This window comes from Rhinatrema bivittatum, chromosome 1 (assembly GCF_901001135.1).
Source record: "Rhinatrema bivittatum chromosome 1, aRhiBiv1.1, whole genome shotgun sequence".
NCBI lineage: Eukaryota > Metazoa > Chordata > Amphibia > Gymnophiona > Rhinatrematidae > Rhinatrema > Rhinatrema bivittatum.
Genome location: NC_042615.1, coordinates 714,173,557 through 714,194,757, shown reverse-complemented (window position 1 = coordinate 714,194,757; position 21,201 = coordinate 714,173,557). Strand labels below are relative to the sequence as shown.

Sequence of the window (21,201 nt, the reverse complement as noted above, 5' to 3'; positions counted from 1 at the left end):
TGAGAGGTTTGCTATTCGAACCCCTGCAATCTGCTTATTTTGAAGTATCTCACCTGGAAGGTGATTTTTCTCTCAGCTATCACCTCGGCTCGCAGAGTGAGTGAACTCCAAGCTTTGGTTCACTTCTCTCCCTACTTACAGTTTTATCATAACAAAGAAGTACACAGGACTCATCCCAAATTCCTTCCTAAAGTGGTCTCTGCTTTTCATAGCAATCAAGATATTTCATTGCTGACCTTTTTTCCAAAACCACACAACAAAAGGGAAGCACTACTACATACTTTGGACTGCAAATGAGCTTTAGCTTATTACAAACAGCATCGTTCCTTGCAATTATTTGTCTCTTTCAACCCTAACTCCTTAGGGGTAGCCATATTCCATGTAATGCCTACAGGCAAGTTTTTGTTCATTGTAAACCGGTTTGATTTGCATCTAATGCAAGAAGATCGGTATATAAAAACTAAAAATAAATAAATAAAATAAATAAATATCCAAAAGTACGATATCTAATTGGATCACCAATTGCATCCAATTTTGCCACACTTCAGCATAGAAACCCTTGGCTAATGCAGTTCTGGCTCATCAACTGTGAGCCATAGCTTCCTCTATTGCACATTTACATAATGTGCCCATAGGGGACATCTGTAGAGCTGCGACCTGGTCTTCAGTCCACACTTTTACCTCACATTACTGCCTGGACCAGCAGCCTTCTTCAGACAGTTCTCTGGGACATGAAGTTCTGTCGACTGAACTAAGTTAAAAAAAAATGTCCACACAGGAGAAAGGGAACAACATTTTTTTTATTATAAATAATACAGGAACCTCGGTATATAAAAATTAAAAATAAATAAATAAAATAAATATGCCATTCCACTCCTCATGAAACAGCATGGCAGCAGACTGCTTAAAAAAAAATTATTCCCCTACGCTTGGGACTCCCAGAACAACATGGCTAATTCCGCCTGTTTATCGACAGAAAAGAGCAAGTTTGCTTACCACAAACGGTGTATTCTGTCAGAGACCATTAGCACTTTGCGCGGGAAGTGCCGCACAGGCACAGCAGATTAAAAATTGTAACTCAATATTACACTTATGTCTACTAGAGAGCCGTCAGTGACATCACCCAGAACAGCATGGCTAATTCATCCTGCTATCTACGGAAAACACCATTTACGGTAAGCAAACTTGGTCTTCTGACTTCAACATGCTCCCATTATTCCTTCCTCTTTTTACCTTTGCCGTCATTACACCGGTTTCAAGTTCATCTGGAAAACCAGGTGTGTTCGAAAACAAACTCCTTTTCAACCAGAGACTTGGGCATTTTAAGAACGAAATCACGTATTTAGTAGCAACCATCAAACGCAAAGACCCCAACCAAGCAGCCTTCGCGGGCGTAGAAACCTCGGGGTCTCTCGCTCGAGCCTCTTCACCACTTTCACTTCTGCTTTGAACCTCCCTCTCCAAGTCACTACGTTTTGAAAGAATCAGTGATGTCAGCAGTAACCCCCCACTTCTCCCCACCCCCTCCCGCTCCAAACAAGGCGGTTCCAACTGAGGTCACACGGTTAAGCAAGCTTCAGGCCCGCCCACATTCCATTCCCTTTATGGCGTCACGGAAGGCCCGCCCGCCTTCTATTCCCCTAAACGGCGCGCCCGAGCCAGTCTGACATCTCAAGGCAATGGGCGGGGAAAACTCGAAAACTTCAAAGGTCCTCCTCCTACTTTTGCGAGACGAGAGGGAAAGATACGATGGGGTGGGATTTAAAAGTCCAGCCTCTACAGCTTTCTACCTGTGAAAATGAACTTTCAGCTCCTCCCCCGGAAACGCCTCCTACTTAATCAGAAATTCACCGCCCCTCCTCGTTAGACTCTTCCTTGACGTTTCTTGTTTCCCATTAGCTAGTACGTACGATTTTTTTTCAACGGCTTCTAGTTAGATTCTCTTGAATGTGATTTGCTTGGCTCCCGCCCACTCCGTTTGTTTATCCTGACGTAATGAGAAGGGAACGCCCCCAGTTTTTTTTGACTGCCCTTAGATCACGAGCGTTGGTTGGACTGGCGGGTGCTGCGCGTTCACCCTCTTCGCTCGCGTGCGTGCGGTTTTTCCCAGCTCAGTTTTGCGCGCGCGCGAGTGCATGCACTTTTCTTCCCCCATCTCGCGCGCGCACGTATCCCCCCTCACCTCCCTTCCCTTCTCCAGCGCCGCTGCTTCCTGCTTGTCCAGTTTATCTGGTGCAGCCACTTCCGCCGCCTCGCTAGAAGCGGTGCGATCATGGCGGAGCGCGGTCAGCAGCCTCCCGCTAAGCGGCTCTGCTGCAGACCCGGCTACAGCTCGGCGTGCAGGCCGGGCCAGCGAGCCGGGGGAGCGGCGTGCGGCGGCTCAGGCTCGGCGCTGGGGCTGCCCGGCGGCAAAACGCAGAGTCCCGAGTCACTGCTGGACATCGCGGCTCGGAAGGTGGCGGAGAAGTGGCCGTTCCAGCGGGTGGAGGAACGCTTCGAACGCATTCCGGAGCCGGTGCAGCGCAGGATCGTGTACTGGTCCTTTCCCCGCAGCGAGAGGGAGATCTGCATGTACTCGTCCTTCAACACGGGCGGCGAGGAGAACTCCGCCGCCGGCCCGGGGACCATCGCGGCGGTGGCGGCAGCGGGGGGCTCTGGCACGGCGGCGGCGGCTGCTGCAGCCGCGGCGGCTACGGCGGCGGCGGCCGGAGGAGGAGGCGGCGGCGGCGCCGGGGAGAGCAACGACGAGACTCGGCTGCCCTTCAGACGGGGCATCGCTTTACTGGAGAGCGGCTGCGTGGACAACGGCCTGCAAGTCGGTGAGTCCCCGGGGTGGGGGTGGGAGAGAGAGACGGAAACAGGACGGCGGCTGCAAAAACAATAACATGGAGGGGGTGAGAGGGCGATATCGCTGCCGGCTCCCCTAGTGCAGATACCCGGTCAGGGAGGTTCCCCGGGTGGCGGCGGTAGCAGTGAGAAAAGCGAGAGGAAATTTATAATGAGATTTCGGTGGTTGAACAAAGACAGGAATTTAAAGGGCACAGCGAGGAGGAGGCGGGGGAGAGGGGGATCTGCAGGCAGACAATGCAGCGCATACTTATTTATCTATATTATATACATACGGGTGAGTGCGGCTTCCTGTTTGCTTCCTCCCGTGATCCCCCGCATTATCTTTTTTTCTCTTTTTCAGATTTTCTTTTATTTTTTTCCTACTTTTTTTTTTTTTTTAATTGTTTTCACAAGCGATCCTAGCTGGATCGGAGCAGTCAGGGCTGGGTGCCTGGGCTCTTCCTGTGCCAGCCTTGCCCGAGGGGGCTATCCTGGGCCAGGCTGATGGTGGAGGAGGCCGCTGGTGGGGTGGGGGCGATGCCCACTTTAAATCCTGCAGCACCTTTCCCGGTTGGGGGGCGGCGGGTGTTACTGAAATCTGTCGGCCCCCCCTCCCCTCCCCTCCCCCGGACGTCAGCGGCTGTGTGAAGCGCCCCCTTCTCCCGGGCCAGCTCGCATTATTTTGTTGTGATTTCTCCACCCCCCCCCCCTTTCCCGCCCCCGATTTTGCTTTCTTCTCATCTGTAGCAATATTTCCATATTGTTCCCTGTCTGTGAGGCGGAAAGAGGGGTGGGGGGAGGAGGAGGGCGCTTTCATTTTCTACTCAGCTGTGGCCCTCCCCCCTACCCCTCCCCACCACTTTGCTCTCTCTCTCTCTCTGTCCCCCCTTTCTGGAGGCAGTAGCGTGAGAAGCCATGGCAGGGCTTTGGCATTTGTTTAATTTTTATAATCCAAACTTCTGTGGGTGAGGTTTCTCGCTGGAAGCGCAGCTCGGGCTTCTCGTCTTTGGTTGCTGTTTGCCCATTGCGCATATCAAATAGCCGTCAGGCATTCCCATTCAGGAGCTGGCACTTTGTTCTCATTTTCATGTTTATTTGTGTCTTTTCAGTTTTCTGTCACCCTCCGAAAGGAAGCCAAACAAAAGAGGCTTTTTTAGTGCTTTTCACTGCTCGTTAAATAGGAAAGATTTGACAAAGGCAGGAAAGCTGGTGACTTAAAGCTGCAGTGCACAGTTTTTTGCGCAAGAAGACCTTGGCGATTTTTTTTTTTTTTTGAGAAATTATATAAAAAATTTTTGCAGCTGATGGAGGAGCTGGTGGTTTGTTCCTGTGGCTCCCTGAACATGCTGTCACTCTTTTCCCTAGAATAGGTGAGAATGGGGAAGAAGAAGAAAAATCTTCCAGCACTGTGTCCCACCCCCTCGTCCTCATAAACATTTCAGAGCGGTTGAGAGGCTCCGATTTGACTTTAATTTAAAAAAAGAAAGAGGCCATCTTTTGCACCAAATGGCCGGATGGATTGTTGTCATTCACACATTTGTTAGTTTTTTTTGGTAAATCTCGTTTTCCCCACCCTTGAAGAGAAATCAGATTGTTTAATTCCGTCTGTCTGCTGTTCATTTGAATTCTAGTGCAATCTGCAAACGTGATTTTCTGCAGGATCATTTATTTTCTGAAGGCAGCAAGTGTTTCTTTATCTGGGCTCCTTGCCCTTCTCTTCTGCCTAAAGGGGGGTTCAGCTTTCAGGCCATCTCACCCCCTTTTGATCTTCTTAACATTCTTTTAGGTTTTACCTTGGATTTTACTACATCTTCAAGAGGCTCAGACATACCTTTGGTTCCCAGTAGTGGCAAACAATATTGTTTTTTTTTATTTTAATTTTTGTTGGCAACAATAGTATTTTTTTTTTAATCTTATTTTTGGTTTGTGCTTGACTATGCTTGCAAGCAATGAGGAATGACAGGAGTGCACATAGGGAGGGTTTCTTGGCTGATTGCATTTAAGCCAGGAATTCACTGTGAAAATAATGCCAAGGGGCAATAAATAAAAGATGCAATCTTTTCTAGGAGACAGACACCCAGTGTAAGCTTTGCTTGCTTTCAGTGGCAGAGGAGGCCTCTCCAAGTAGCTGTGAAAGAAAATAGTAACTTTCTGTAAGCTGCAAGAAGATGAAGGGTGCATGTGGAGAAAGAAGTAGTGCAGCGAGACCACTGAAGGTTTCACTTCTGCCTCTGGAGCACTTATCCACACATTTCTAAAACAATAGAGATCATATTTAAGTTTGTATTTACTTCTTTAGAGCTATTTTCACATGTCTGAAATTAACCTAGTTTTTATGATGACTAGAATTTAGATATCCTTTATGTAAAAAAAAAAACATCTCTTATAAAGAGGGAAGGATGAGTTGTCTAGTGGTTAGAATAAGGCTCATGAGTTCACAAGTGCCTTCTACCACTGGCTCGCTGATTTTGGCCGAGTCAGTTCACTTTCCTATGCTTGAAAGGGCCTTTATCTGGCTTTCCCACTCAGCGCCTGGTCTATTTTGCTTATTCCAAATGTAAGTATTGTTTCTACTCTTCACTCTTAAAGCCAGCTGTAGACCGAGCAGAATAGAGTGAAACCTGGAAGGGTAACTGTTCCAAAGAGTTGTTTGGACAGTGGGTGGAATTATCTTGAAGCTCATGCTGTTGTGTTTAGCAGGAGGGTATTAAATTCATGTTGCAGAGATGCAAATATGAGTTTAGAACACTTTGTGCAGAATAAACAATGAGATTGTTTTTTTTTTTTTAAAGGTGTATTGTGAAAGGAAAATCTTTTTATTTTACTATTGGTAATATTTATGATATTGGCATAATTAATGATGAAATACCCATAGTGTGTAGATGACTTCATTAAGTATTTAGGTGTTTAATGTGCATGTAAAGTTATTCTGCAGTGAATTTGTCTATATTATTCCTAGTGAAACGCAGTATTTACCACACGTGATGTGTATTATGTATATGGGAAAGCATTAGGGTTAGATTCATTCTATAATTTTACTTTTTATAACTTATGTTTCTTCAAAGTGCATAGCCCCCTTTTTTTTTTGCTTACAGATTGCTAGAACCTATATCTGAAGGCATAAAACGATTGCGTTTTGCTATGTGAACAAAATGTGCACAAATGTGTCTTTGAAATACATTTATTAGTTATGTCAGTAGAGACCAGTTAGGTTTCTTAAGTTTAAAAATTAACTTTGGCAGCTCATGCACGTTTGTCCAGAACAACTTTTAATATGAGTAAATTCATGTATTTGGATCAAAATTACTATTTGTGAAGACTTAGCAAGCTTTTCACTGTTACCATCTGCACCCTCTGTATTGCAAAGTTGCTGAATTTTCCCTCTTTGACCTTAAACATTTGCATATTGTGATGTCACAAGCTGAAGATGACAGTTTTCAGTTCCAGCTAGGACAGAAGAAGATGGGAATTTTTTTTTCCTGTCTTCTGAATGTAAAGAATTGGGAAGGAAAATGCTGAGCACATGCAGTATCATGGAAAAATGTTCTTGTGCTGATGTTTTTATGCTTTAGCTGAAACCCCATTGTTAAAATACAATAAAATCCAAGGCAGTATATCCTCTGTCTTGGAAGAGAAGAGTGAAAGCTATTTGCAGAGCATCCTCCTTCAGTGCAACGTTAGATTACATACAGCAAAATTCCTAATTTGGGATTTGTCATTGAAGAGAATCATAGCCACAGTCTTTTCCTTGGCTGAAATGAATTTTGCTTTTGTGTATAATTATCATTTTGTTAGGTGCAAAATTACCTCTAGGGATCACTGTATACATTCCTCGCTGAATCTTTGCCCGATTTTAAAGCTGCTTTGCTGGATAATGGTTTAAAAGACACTGCTTTTTTCTTACTGAACTTTTTTTCCCCCTTGTTTTTTTTCTTTGATGCTAAATTTGCACATGTTTGTTCTCATACAGTATGGAGACCACCATCCATGATTGACTGCATCCTGTGTGAGCTTGTCCTTTCCTGTGACCCCTGCTATGCTATGTGCTTTCATTGTTTCTTATTTCTACTGTTTCAGAAAGTGGATCTAATTGTGTGCAGTGTTCAGGCTTTTTCTTTTCCAGTTCTGTTGAATTGTCATGCTTAAATTTTAGGGTTATTTTTTCGGAAATATTTTTCTGCTATAGGTAAGTGTTACTTGGTGTGTGTTTTTACAGGTTTGCTGTGTTTGTGACTAAGGATACAAATGCACTTGGTCAATGTTAAGGCAACATTGCACCATGCAGTTGAAAGAGGCGACAAGGAGAGTGGGGGAGGTTTGGCTAATATTAACATTTCTGATTAAAAAGGAATGGTGGTTTTTTTTTTGTTTTTTTTTTTACCAGTCTACCCTGGATGCCATTAGTCTCTGTGCTGAGGGAGTGGGTTTGTTCAGGCTGAACTCTTGCAGATTTTCAGTGGATACCAGATGCACTAGTTGTTAGCAATTGGATTAATAGTGGATTGCCATAAGGCAAAGCATTTGGTTGGTTAACTGTTGGTTGAGTAATTGACCAGGCTCACAAAATATATGCAATTCCCATAGTTCTGTGTAACTGAAAAGTTGGTTTGCTTTTTAGTAACTATGTGAATTGTATATATATTTTTGCTGTGCTGATCAATTGATTTTTAACCCATAAGACTGATTGCTGAAAAGAAATGTCAGTTTGCACCGAGCAATCCGTCATTAGGATTCAGATTTATTAAAGGCTTATCCCCATTTAATGTATATAGAGAGGAAAGCTTATACCTTGCCCCAAGGATCTAATGTACTAAACATTTTCCCATAAATTTACAATGGGAAAAACCCTAGTGATTAGAGAAGCAGGTTGAGAACTGGAAGAGCTAGGGTTCAAATACCGTTGATGCTGCTTGTGACCTTGGGCAAGTCATTTCACTGCTGTATTGCCTGAAGTACAAACTTAGGGGGTAATTTTCAAAAAGAGTTTGTGCATAAATGAAACTACTATTGTAGCAATTTTCAAAAGCCATTTACTCCTAAAGTGCACAACTGCGAGTAAATCCTGTGGACATTTAAATGGCGCATATTGTAGCAATTTTTTAAAGCCCACTTACTTGAGTAAAGTCCTATCTGGTGCCATGAATACATTTGAAGCAGGCCCTGTCGACTAGAAGCAATTTCTGGCAGGGTCCCTGGCCCCCCCCCACAAAATTGCCGGGCCAGGGACTTTGGCAGCTTGGGGATTGAGGAGGCAGGACTTGAAACAGCATGGGCAGCACTGGAGGGTGAACACTTTCACTGTTGGGTCATCAAGCACAGCATGTGCTTCGGCCCACACTGGCTTCCAGCAGTGGCTGGAGGCCCTGAAACACTGTATCTACAGCTCTGCAGCAGCTCAGGGTGAATATCTGTTTAAACTGATTGCCACCTTTGGAAATATCTGAGAATTTATGGGTGAAAATTGGTTTAATGATCAAAAAATCCAGGAATTGTCCAAAAAATCAACTAGTTATATTAATAATTTGCTGTCAATTACCAATTTATGGATACACAATCCTGTAACTTACTGTTAAAAGGATCAACTTTATTAATCTTATGAAAAAAGATCCGATTGTCTCAAAACTTTTATAAATGGCCAATTATTCCAGTCACTGGTCTAATATGCCCCTTATATTTTTGTTTTACATTAAAAGTTCCTTTTACATTTTTTATTTTCCTTTTGTCATCCTTGATTTCTACTTGTACGTAAAAAAGGTTGATGTCAATAAACCCAAGTATTTTGGAATATCTCCATATTTTGAAGAAACTTGGTTGTAGACAGCAGTAGGAAGGGCTGTTTGGTAGATTTTAGTAACACAAGAGGTCCTTCAAAATCAAATTGATTTTAAGAGTTTTGTTGTTAGACAGTGAAAATTAACATTGTTTTCCATTAACTGGTCAAAAATCAAGATTCGTTGCATATTACTGTAGCTGCCTTACTCATCAGTTTTTATTTTTCTTAAATTACCGTAAGTACCCATTATCCTATAAATTTATGGGAATCGCAAAGTATTTTTGTAAGCTGCCCAGAACTTGGGATGGTGCAGCAAAAAATATTTACAATAAAATACATTTATTTATTTGAAGAAAGCGACCAATTAGACTGCTCTCCTAATTGTTGTAGAGCCCTAGTCTTGTTTGGCCTTGGATACAGAATGAGAACAACTTCTTTGAAAGCAGAATCCTTCATGTCTCCTCCATAGCACATTGTAGCTAAACCAGAGTGGCCACTCAAATTGATGATTGCTTTACCGAACGACGGGATATAAAACTCAACAAATAAATGACCTTTCCAAGCCTGTAGTCATCCTGAGTTACAGTAGGGGTGGGTAGGTCCTTGCTCCAGCCTTCATTTGAGGTGGTCAACTTTGGGAAGGCGATAGGAGTAACAGGTATCAAAACATCAAGTCCCATTAGGGAGGGCTGCACAGGGCACTGGTTTCCACCCCAGATAAGTTTGCTTATGGTTTGATGAAGAATGAGGCGATGTGAATTCCAGGCTTTGAGGTTGCAAAAGGGTTTGATTTTCATGATACCCGCAGAGAGCATTTATTTGATGCAACAGCATGTTTTGGTTTATCATGAAAATGAGACCCTTTTGCTCCCCTCAGTGCTCAGGCGATGCTGTTTTAGAGGCCCGCCAGTTCTGCAGGGAGCAGCTGTAGTCTGGAATGTGCTGGCCGTGTGGCCAAGGAAAATTGGTGGTCCATTCAGAATTTGTAGTACCTGCTAATCACTGATATTACAGTAATCCTGTGCAAGTATTCTGATGGTTTGTAGCTGTCTTAAGTGGTAATGCTGGTGGGATATATAGGTTCATAATAGTTTGAACAAAAAGCTTGTCAGAATTATATTAATCTCAAAGGTAAAAGCTATTCTAGGTTCTCTGTACTTATTCTGACATATTGCTTGGATGCTTTTACATTTTGAGATTTGTGCCTTAAAATTTAATAGTAAAAGCACTAAAGTGAGCAAAAAATGCCAGTGTTAGCTTTGTGGGGACCCTCTCCCAGTTTGTCATTTGTGTTGTGGGGCCTCCGGCTATGACAGTTTGTGAGGAGTCAACATTAATGTCTTTTTTTATGACTGGAAGAATGACATGAAAAGCAGAGCAGCCTTCTGATGTGAGCTTTGTAAGATGTTACCAGAGATCTCTGACCGAAAGCAGTTTCCCCTGCTTCATTTGAAGCAAAACTCATATTGTGTTTTCTGCCCCTGCACGTGACACTATACATGGTGATCATGGGTATAGAAAATAATTGCTAAACATGCCAGTAAGGTATTGAGTAAACTGTCACACTGTAACAGAATAAGTGAGTCATTGCTGACATCAGTGTCTTCCATATTTCTTTTGTGAATGTCAGTTTTGTTTGGAGAATCTGCTAATGCTTCCTTCGCATAAGTAGACAGGTATAATTTGAGGTGGTTCTTCAAGGTCTTGTGAGTTTCTGGGCGCTTGGACTGCCAGGCCACGGGCAGAAGTGGCTGCATTGATGCACTTGATATTTTAGTGTGTCTGCTAAGCATTTGCTTCCACTAAACGTTGTTTTCAAACCACTCTTTGAAATCCCGGCGATGACTTTCACGCTACCACTGCTGTCCTTGCTTTTATCTCCCAACTGCTGGAATTGAGGCTGCCATTTGTGTGAAAAATAGCTATCCCAGTTTCCTTTGCTTCTGCTCTCTCCTGTGCAGTGTCTTATGCTAGATACTGAAAGAATCTGGATCTCCTGCAGTACATGGAGGAAATCTTGATTACCTTTTAATTTTATGTTTGATTGGCATTAAGTCATCAGTGACGAGGAGTTACCTTTCTGCTGTTGGGGGTCTCTTTTTGGCATAGCATGGGGTTATTTGATCTTCTGTTGAACACTTAGTAATCTTTGTACAGTATTTATCTTTCTTCCTATGGATGCTCGGCTGCAGATACATGTCTTGAGTGTGTGTTATGGTCTGGGAAAAAAAATCAGGCTTCCCTTGGAAAACATCTAGATATTTGGTTTCTGTTTGTTTTTTTTCCTAAAGGGCAATTTTAAAGTGAGCAGTGAAATATTTATTGACCTTCGATGCGCTCTAATGACCAGTGGCGATCATTACCCATCTCCCACAGTACCAATGACTCTGCACAGGTTGATAAATGCCTTGCAAAGGTTTTGGGTGGTATACTGCATTGGACACGACTTTCATAGTATTTGGCTAGTTTCTGGACTAGCCCCATTGGATAGTGAGAGGGGTTCATGGTTTCCGGATCTAATTGTCAGTCTTGTGAAAATGTGAGATATCTGTGAGATACAAACTGGGCTGACGTGCACCTATTCCAGTAAAGTTGGTAGTTTCTATTTGAAGTTGTTCTTCAGGCTGATGTGGAGTTATATCCTCCTCCTATCTTCAGTACTGCAAGGGGATATAAAAGGGCCAATACACTCTCACAAAATGTAGTGAGTAACCTCATTAAGTACTTTCTGTAAACAGACTGAATTATGATCTTGCATTGAAAACCTAGAGCAAGGTTCATGCTAGAAAGCTATGTTCAAAGACCAGCTCTAGGAAATTGAGAGGGCAGATCTCCACCTCCCTGAATATATTTGGTTCTGTTAAAATTTGACCAAGCAAAGCACGTTTATGCTTTCAAGAAAGTTTGTAGTAACGTCAAGGTCTTTTCTAGAGAGTTGGTTGGCTGCTTTCTGATTTCTTTGATTTACTCCTAGTAACATAAAATAAAGTTGAAAGATCTTTCAGCCTGAAGAAGCTGAAATCATTTAAAAGCCTGGAAATTAAATATTCAGATTTCCATTCTGCTGCCAAAATAAATTGTGTATTCATTAGTCTACCAAAATGAGCGTTTGTGCTTAAGTGCATGGATTTTTAAATGTGAATACACCCATGTGTTCAGTATATTCACTTTTCTTTCAATGTGCCCTATTGTGGAAAAAAATCTCAATTTTCAGGCTGAAGTGCATTTATGTATTTGCCTTTTGCAGTGTGTGGTTTTTTTTGTTTTGTTTTTTTGTTTAAGAGCTTGCCTTTTCCATTTGTCTGTTTAAGGCTTTGCAGCCTCCTGAGGTCTTAACTGCTAATGCCCGCTAAGTATTTTTTTTAAAATGTAGTGTATGCTACATTTTAATCGAACCTTTTTGGTGTTGCCACTCTCCTCCCTTTTTTGCTTTTGAGTAAGATCTCCTACCGTCCCCTTCCGGCTTTTGTCTGTAGCATGGATCATTGCCTCAGCTTTATGTATTTTATTTTTAAATATTTGGTAACATAAGACCCCCCCCCCCCCCCCCCCCGGCATGCCTTGCAATGCATTCATTCATTGGTTGAAGAATCCTTCTGCAGCTGGTAGTAGTGATAGAAGTTGACAACTTTTTTTCTTTCTCTCTTTTGGGCTAGTTTTTTTTTTAGCAATTGCTTGATTAGTCAAGTAGACAAATTTGATATAAATTTGGAGGCTTTAATTTCAAGTGGGTTTCCTCTTACTTTGCTGGTCATTTGTTCCATTTTTCATGAGTATGCAGTGCATGGTTTTCTTTGTGGGTTTCTGTATGAAGAGGAATGGTAAAATAGTGATGCATGTGCCATTCGTTTTATTGACCTTTTTATATTGAAAACATAATAACCAGCGGGATGATATTGCACCTGGTTGTCAGACATGGTTCAGCAATTTCCATTGTGTGAGTGGGGGGTGGGGGACCTCCAGTTTGCTTGGAAAACCAGTGGAACGTATTGTTTTATCTGGTGGCATAAAATAATTTTCTCCGAGGCTTCAGCAAAGGGTACCGGGGTTTAATATGAAATGATGATTACACTAAGCTAAGAACTAGCTTGATTCCTAGTTCTTAGTTTTCCTTTGTGTATATTTACTGTTTTATAAATATCTATAGAACAGGCAATATATTGTCCCGCTACCTGAAACACCCGGCTTTAAAGAAAAAAAAATTCTTCCAAAGGGAAAATTTGGGAGCTAAAGTATGATTAAATATACGTGTAAAAATGTAGGTCTTTTTCCCTGCAACCGGTTGTGGGAATTGCACATTGCGATAATGGTGTGTGATGATCTATGTGAGACCAGCATCTCTTGCGTTTTCTTGGGCACAAGTCAATGGTGAAATCGGTTACTCCAGAAGATGTATCTGCATGCGCAAATATTATACAAATAAAGTATTTAAGGTAGCAAGGTCTTGTTTGCATTGTGTACCTAACTCCTGTTACGATGACAAGTCCTTAATTGTGTACCTAACTCCTGTTAGGATGACAAGTCCTTAATAAATTCTTGTAATTATCCATTCCACTAGTGCAGCAAAATATTTGTCTGCAGATTTATGGTGAGATAATTGTGGAAGATGCGGTCACCATTTCAAACCTTGTTTCCTTCTCACTCATCCTGGAAAATACGGTTTTAGTTAGTGCTCCTTGCAGATTGCTTTTTAACCTGTTAAATTCCAACATGTGGATCTGCAAGAATTCTATAGGAATATTTATGTCTCAAAAAAAACCCTCTTTGTGCCACCTTTTCATAGGTGAAGTTATTGCTATTTTAGTTCTGGGTGTTAATGCTCTTTTGATATAGGTTTGCTACATAGATGAGGAGTGTGTGTTTGTTTTTGCTAGGGTTTGCGTTGCTTCAGATGCCTGGAAATAAAGGCAGTTTGTGTTGCCTTGACATTGGGCAAGTCACTTTATCTCCCATTGCCTTGGGTATGTGCTTAAATGGTAAGCTCTTAGGAACAGGGACTTATTCTACCTGAATTCCAATAATGCTGTAAGCTCCCTTGAGCATAATTTGTCGAGGCATCTTAAAATCCCAGTATTGAATATTATTTTTGAGACGGGCAGAATTTTAATAAGTGTTCTGTACGGTGAATAGTAAAGAGAAATGTCCTAGTCCTGTTCTGCACCTATTGGGTGAGTTTGAGGACACAGTATCTGGAGGTTAAGGGTTTCCATTGGGATTCTCTCCCTTTTTGTGTACTTTTTGATTAATGATAGACCACTCCTATATAAGACGATTGGTTTAATGATGTTATCAATTTTAATAGTTTTTTACAGGAGGATCGGAAATGGCCTAGGGTATCTTTTATTTCAGAGATGGCCCTTAGAGCTTTTTCTTACAGCTAATTCTAGCTAATTTTCAAGCTCCCAGATCCACATAGTGTCGTGCTATGGATGTGCATGGTTTGGAGTATACTCAAATTCTTTGTTGTTTGAAATTAGAATTCTCTCTCTCTCTCTCTTCCTCTTTGTATCTTGGTGTGGCCTTCAGTGCCCTGTTACCGCATGACACACATCTTCCCGTTGTTGTCAGATGATTGCTGTGATTTATAAGATGTCCCTATGAGCTGCCAGCCTGCAGTCTGATTCTGCAGCCTTTATTTACTGCTTATTGTGGCACTCTTCCATGTCACGTTACAAAGCTACTTTCCAGAGTTGGTGTCCTTTGTTTTGTAAATCTTTTTTTTTTTTTTTTCTGTGAGAGGACATTAAGGATGCCATTGTAACTGATAGTAATTTATGCCCATCTGTGAAGAAATATTTCAACAAAAAATGCTGATTTTAATTGTTGTCAGAGGCTATAGTGCAGTGGGGACCCTCCAGTCTAGCACTATTGCCCTTTCAGATCTTTGGCTTTGCCCTTTCTTATTTATTGTTATATTTTCTTTTATGCCAACTTCCTCTGTCACCTGGGTTTTCTCCTTCCATTTTTATTATATACTTCCTCCTTCTTTCCCATGTTCCCCTCATACACAAAGTTGGTATCTGTGACTTTGGGGAGTTTGAAGGAAGGGATATGTTTGTTTGGGGCAGGCACGAGCAAAAGGACAAGGAGAAAAAACGTTCTCCCTTCAGAATTGTGGTACAGTTGCTTAAAATCTTGATGTTATGAGGACTATTTTCAAAAGTATTTATTTATCCAGGTAAATAGATTTCCCCCACCCTCCCATCAGAGAGGCTAAAATTAAGCGCAGGTTTTCACTGTGGGCTGTACTAAAGAGAGGGTGTCCTGGGAGGCTACAGAGTATGCACACTCTTCGTACACCCATACATTGGAAGCAGGCATTCATGTCCTAAAATGCATGCACCCGTGTACCACACACCAGCATGAGCAGGTAACAATAGCACCTTATGGGGTAGATATTGAAACGACCTGCGGGTTCTCAAACCCTCTGCGTAGATATGTATATACCGTGGCTTTCAAAAGTATTCAGCCCCCTAAAAAATCAGCAGATTAGTGTGGATTACAAGTTTACTGCAAACCTGTATGCTCTTAAAAGTAAATTTTCAAAGTCACATTTTTGTAAAATAAAATAAAAGTGAAACATGCTGCTGCATAAGTATTCAACCCCCTTCAGACTAGTACTTGGTGGAACCAACCTTTGCTGCAATAATGGCTGTCTGTTGGGGGTAAGTTCTTCCAGCTTTGCACACTGTTTTGGGTGTGATCTTTGCCCATTCTTCCTGGCAGGTTTGCTCCAGGTTGTTCAGGTAGGTTGGATGATGCTTAAGGACTGCAATTTTCAAATAGTGCCATAGATTCTCATTTTAATTGAGCTCTGGGCTTTGTCTTGGCCATTGTAGAACATTCACCTTTTGTTGTTCAACCACTCCTGTGTTGCTTTGGCCTTGTGCTTAGGATCATTATCCTGCTGAAAGGTGAACTTGCTCCCAAGTTGTAGGTTTTTAGTAGGCTGAAGCAGGTTGTCTTGCATATCTACCTGTATGTTGCACCGTCTTTCCGTTCTTCAATTTTAATAAGATACCCAGTCCCCTCACATGATGCTGCCATCCTCATACTTTACCTTTGGGATGGTGTTTGAGGAATAGGCAGTGTTAGGTTTGCGCAACACATGGCGTTTTGTGTTTTAGCTAGAAAGCTCCATTTTTGTCTACTCTGACCATAAAACCTTATCTCACATTTTAGCTGGGTCACACTAATGCTTTCTGGCAAACTCCAGACGTGGATTTTCTTCAGTAATGGCTTCTTTCTAGTCACCCTCCCATGCAGGCCAGTTATATTCAGAGCTCTTGATATGGTTGACTGGTGCTCCTCCATGCCACTCTCAGCCACTGAACTCTGTAGCGCCTTCAAAGTGATTGTTGGCCTCTCTGAGGCTTCCCTCACAAGTCTCCTCCTTGCTGTGATGCTGAGTTTTGAGGGATGGGCTTGTCTAGGCAATATCTGGATGGTATGATGCGGCTTCCATTTCCTCACAATTAATCCAACAGTGCTCACTGGGAGATCCAAGTGCTTGGATATTATTTTGTAGCCTTTCCTATCTTGTGCATGTCTATAACTTTATCTTTAATTTCCTTAGAATGCTCTTTGGTCTTCATTTTCACAGCTTTCCTTCAGATTCACAGTCTGACCAATGGTACTGTAATTAGTGGGTGTTTTTTTTTTATCCAGAAAAGCTGACCTTTTTTTTTTTTTTTTTAATGATTCACAGGTAGAGGCCAGTTGTAAGCTAGTTGTTAAGGCAACGTCTTTCAATTGTGTAAACTTCGATCTTCATGCAAGCAGCACTTTTTAGTTTTTAATTTTTATTTTACTAAAAATGCAGAGAAATAATGAATTGTGACTTGGAAAATGTACTTTGAGATCATACTGGTTTGCAATAAACATACTGTCTGGAACAATCTGTGTAAGTGTCATTTGAAATCCAGAAAAATCTGCTGATGTTTTAGGGGGTTGAATACTTTTGTAAGCCACTGTATTTGTGTGTGTGTGTGTGTATTTTACCTGCATGTTTTGTTGCAGTAATTGAAGCACATCTACGTGGGTGTGGATTTTTTTTTTTTTTTTGCTTTATTAGCCTCCTCAAAATCACACATTTGTACCAGCTCTTTGTGCAGGTGGTACTTTTATGCATAAAGACACATGGTTTTGTCTGTTCAGAGCTAAAAGCATATTTGCTCGCTTTATCCTGAGCCTATTCCACGCCACCTACAGAAATATGTGGATAAAAGTATGTGTTGTGTATTTTTATCTGCCTAGAGGTGGGTAATAATCAAAAAGGCCGTTTCTGCGGGTAATAGAAAATGGCTTTTATTACTGTATTATCTTTATGTACAAAGTCAAGCTAAGTTCAAAATACTGTATTTTTGTTCAGCATTCTTTTGTCTAAGATGTGTGTTCCCTTCTTCCCACCATGTTAATCTTCAGGTCTTCTTTCATCTTGTTCTTCTTTCCATGTTACATTGACTTCTTTTAGTTGTCTCTTCTCTCCATCAATGCTTCAGCATTTTTTCACTGTCATCTCACTTTGCTTCATCTTTTCTGTACCTAAGCCTTATCTCTCCCAGGAATCCTTCCTGGCGCTCAGGGCAGGGTTTACATTTTGCACACCCCCCTTTCCTTTTGGGCATGTGGGTGCATAGAGTCCCGCAGACTGACTCAACAAGGCATTGTGGTGCCCTCGCCTCCACCCTTCTAGCTTGCCACCCAGGACAGTCATCCTGCTTGCCCCCAACAGGAAAAAAGCAAATTTAAAGCAGAACTAAAAACATGGCTGTTTAATTCGGCCTATACTGAAAATGAGAAACAGGCATGCGTATAAACTTAACACCTATAGGAGGCTTCATTTTAAACCTTTAATACTGGAAACATAAGGTTATGTTTTTAGTATCTTATTGGTTTAATATTTACAGATATTTTATAGATTTTAATAGCTAATAGGTTTTAGTTACTTTTTCTTTTAACTCTGTTTTTTATAATCGCTTGTAATTTGACTGTATATTTATTGTTTTATCCTTATTGTTTGTATTTTTATTGTATAATTATTTGAATTGTAAACCGCTGTGAAGGCTATGCTGAGACAACGGTATATAAATAACAATAAACCTTAAACCTCTAACCTTAACTGCCCTGCTCTCTCTTGCCCCATTTCTGGTCTGTTCTAGTCCATCTGTGCTCCAGCTTCTCTTCCCTTCCTTCCACTCCCAGCTCACACTCATCCTGTTTCACTGGCTACAGGATGAAAAGGTGAGAAGGTGGGGTGTCGCCATGGAAACACAGGGTAGCACACACTTCCAGCACTATGCTGTACATGGGAGCGGACAGCAGTACACGCTTTGTGTTCCCAGACTCCTGTTTGCTGTGGGAGGCAGTGCAGTGATCATGGTATTTAGGGCTTTTTAGACTACATGGCCGCCTCTGATTCACCTCTGTCCTTCTTCTTCCAGAGCCTGAGCCAAAGTGGAATGGCTAAAAGCCCCAGTACAAAGAATTGCTGCTTTATTGGCCCTACTTTCAGCTCTGACTGGCATGCAAGGAACTGCAGAAAACATGTTTTCATATAGCAGTTCTTTTCCCACCCTGAAATCTCTTAATTTACACATTTGTGTGTTTTTAAAGGTGATATGTGAAACATTTTATCCCATAAAAATAATCCATAATAAATTTAGCTATTTTGGGGAGTATATAGATCTTTTTTTGCCATGTTTGTATAAAAATTGTACTTTGTCATTGAGGCAGTGTTTAGTGCTCAGATGTCCTAAGCATGCGCTCAAGAGAGATTTAATGTAATATTTTGGAAAGGATGAGGAGGAGTGATGGCTTCTTGGCCTGTGGGCCCCCCAGATAATTTCTGCCCACCTTGTAATTGTCCTTGGTCCCTCTCACATCCTGGTTAGGGCGGAGGATGGGGCTAGGGGGTGACTTTCTGGCAGCACTTGAAAATGCCAGAAGTTTTATTTTTACTCCTCTTTTTCCGATGCACCCGTTGTGGAGATGGTCTGCTGGTAATTGGAAAGATTCAGTAGAGCTTGTCAGAAAGTGAAACCCTTGGCAGTGAAGCTGGCTAGTTAGGTAAATCAGCTCATTTACTGATTTAATGTGCTAAAAATCCAGGGAAAGTACCTCTTCTCCTTAAGAATTTAGCGATCTGCCTGTTTACATAAAACTATTTTCATTGTTAATTGGTGTCAGAACTCAATACAGCAGAGAAGGAAATCTAAAATTATGTGAAGGTTGACAGTGTGGATGGTATAGTCAGTGTAGCTTCTTTGTCTTACTGCAGTTTATTTTAGCAAGAAAATAAGTTAAATTATTTTCCATTGATGCGTTCATCTCTAGAACCAGTCGGATTATAGACTGCTGTATGATAAATGAAGTCATCTGTGTGGATTTTTGTGTTGAGTGTCAGGCTGACTGGTGATTGTGTTGGAGCTGCATGCTGTTACAAAAATCCAATCTTTCCCAGGCAGAGCTGATGAGGGTAGGGGAACCAAGGAATAAAACATCCTGCTAGCTAAGTCCCACATGGCAAAGTGGCAGTTCATAATCCCTGAAATGTGGCATTCTTTGCAAAAACATTTTTTCCTGCGATCAGCACGTAATACACAAATATCATTACAGGCTGAAATGGCTATTCTTTGTTTGTGAAGTACTCATACGGTAGAAGACTTCTCTCGTGTAATTTATCCTTAGCGCAGTGACTTCATAACCAGAAAACGTCTTCACACACCTGCATGCTTTGTTCAGCTATAGCAATGCACATATGCACCGAGCCACATATATTTTTAGCTGTACTCCTTCTGCGCAAAATTCACTGCCAAGTCGAAATCCTTTGCAAATGGCGTTTCAGTTCCTAAAACCCAAACCGTGCACAAGGTGTGAAGCCGATCTTGCAGAATTTTTCTTCACTTGGTCCATAGGCCTCTAAGATACATATCCTTTGACCTTCCTTACATTAATTCACAAATACCTGACTCCGTCCCCTTAAATTGTAGAAAGGTATTCTCTTTCTCTCTCTTGTTAGACTTCAATGAAAAGTTTCCATTTTCTAGAATGTTTTTGATTTCTTCCTGATATTTATACTGTTGTTTTTTTGGCAGGTACAGTAAGCTGATCCTGCTGCCTATCCACACATTAACAGATGGAGCTCTCTTCGTTCCATCTAAAAGATGTAAACTAACACACCTAATAAAAGGGTGGAGCTTCTGAAAGGAACTTTCAAAGAGCATTTTCAGCCATAAATATCTCTATTTGAATCCAAAAGTCACACACCTTTTTCACATTTCCAATTAGACAGTATCGGTGGCCCTGTATCAAAATGTTTTATATTTATAGTCTGTCTAGAGCATTGTGAATACAATTGTAGAGTGTATTCAGTGTTCTCATATTTCTACTTAAAGTTATTTCTTGTTGAAATGTAGAAATTCAGTTTTCGGCAATATGGGGGGAGGGGTGAATCTGTGAGGACTGTTTGTATTTTTGCCTTCCTCTTGCAGTTCTGGTTAGTGTGCCAGAATGATTGGTTGTATATCTTACTGGAGTTCAGCTTTCTGCTTCAGCTCCTCGCCATGTTCAGTAAATAAAAGCAGTCCATTGCTTCTGCTTGGCAGAAGCACCCCTGGACTTTGTTAGTTAATAATTAGTTAAGCTTGAGATTTCAGCTTCCTCTGTTCAGGCTACAATCCGTCCTGTGCAGATCCATATTCTGCAATGAATAACCTTTTGCAGCATAGGGAGAAATTCGGATGGCACATGAATGTAAATGTGTTAGTTCATTCTAGCTTGTGTTCAGTTTTTCCAGCTAATACTGTGTGTATTTTTGAGAGCCTAATGGAAATGGTGATAGGAAGGGAAGATTTTTTTTCCCCCTTTTTTAACCTATGTTTTTTCAGGCAAGACAATATATATATTTAACCTCTCTTTTTATTTAAACCTGCCTGGCTTTAATGAGCCAGCCTTTGATATATTGCTTTATGGAGAGATTCAGTTTCTCTCCTGTTTACAAAGAAGCACTTTATTCCATGTTTCAGGGAGCATCTTGCTGAAATGGGATACATTATACTAAGAGAGGAAGACACTGCAAGTTTGGTAAAATATTCTGGTTTTATGGTTTTGTTGTTTGTGTTAAAACAGACTGGAATTGCCTCTGATCTTCTGGGTCTATAATAGTAACCATTTTCCAGTTCAAGGTCATTAACGCTGAGTATTCACAGCATTTTATATGCTGACCATTTATGTTGCATATTCGGTATTAAACACAGCAGTTAAATGCAAGTGTGTTTACCACATGGTCTTTCTTCTGCAAATGAACCTTTATGGATAGGTTTGGGAGTGAGGGAATGAAATAATGATAGTTCAAGGGACAGAAAATGAAAACACATGGTATGGGTTAGTATATTTATGTATATGCATATTTGCCCATATCTGTCCATTTTGGTATCTATGCATAAAGATTTGCAGTCAGCTGTTGTGATCTGTGACATTGCCTGCAGGTTGCAATATACGCAATCTGGAATTAAATGTAATGTCTGAATTTATTGAGGTAAATCCAACGTCACACTGGATGTTCAAAACTCTACCAGGAATTTAATCTTTTCTTGCAC

The 21,201-nt window shown here is 41.3% G+C and overlaps 1 protein-coding gene and 1 long non-coding RNA gene across 2 annotated transcripts in view; one reads left to right on the top strand and one right to left on the bottom strand.

The window, feature by feature from the left end:
- LOC115075757 overlaps positions 1-3,408 on the bottom strand; it is a 57,660-nt gene extending 54,252 nt beyond the window's left edge. The window contains exon 1 of the long non-coding RNA XR_003852594.1: positions 3,123-3,408. This is a non-coding gene — a long non-coding RNA (uncharacterized LOC115075757). The remainder of the gene's footprint in view (positions 1-3,122) is intronic.
- The window catches only part of ZSWIM6 (zinc finger SWIM-type containing 6), a 357,080-nt gene continuing 337,930 nt past the window's right edge, over positions 2,052-21,201 (top strand). Inside the window, exon 1 of the mRNA XM_029576468.1 lies at positions 2,052-2,819. Within this exon, the coding sequence (XP_029432328.1) occupies positions 2,273-2,819 (547 nt within the window). The 5' untranslated portion in view covers positions 2,052-2,272. The remainder of the gene's footprint in view (positions 2,820-21,201) is intronic.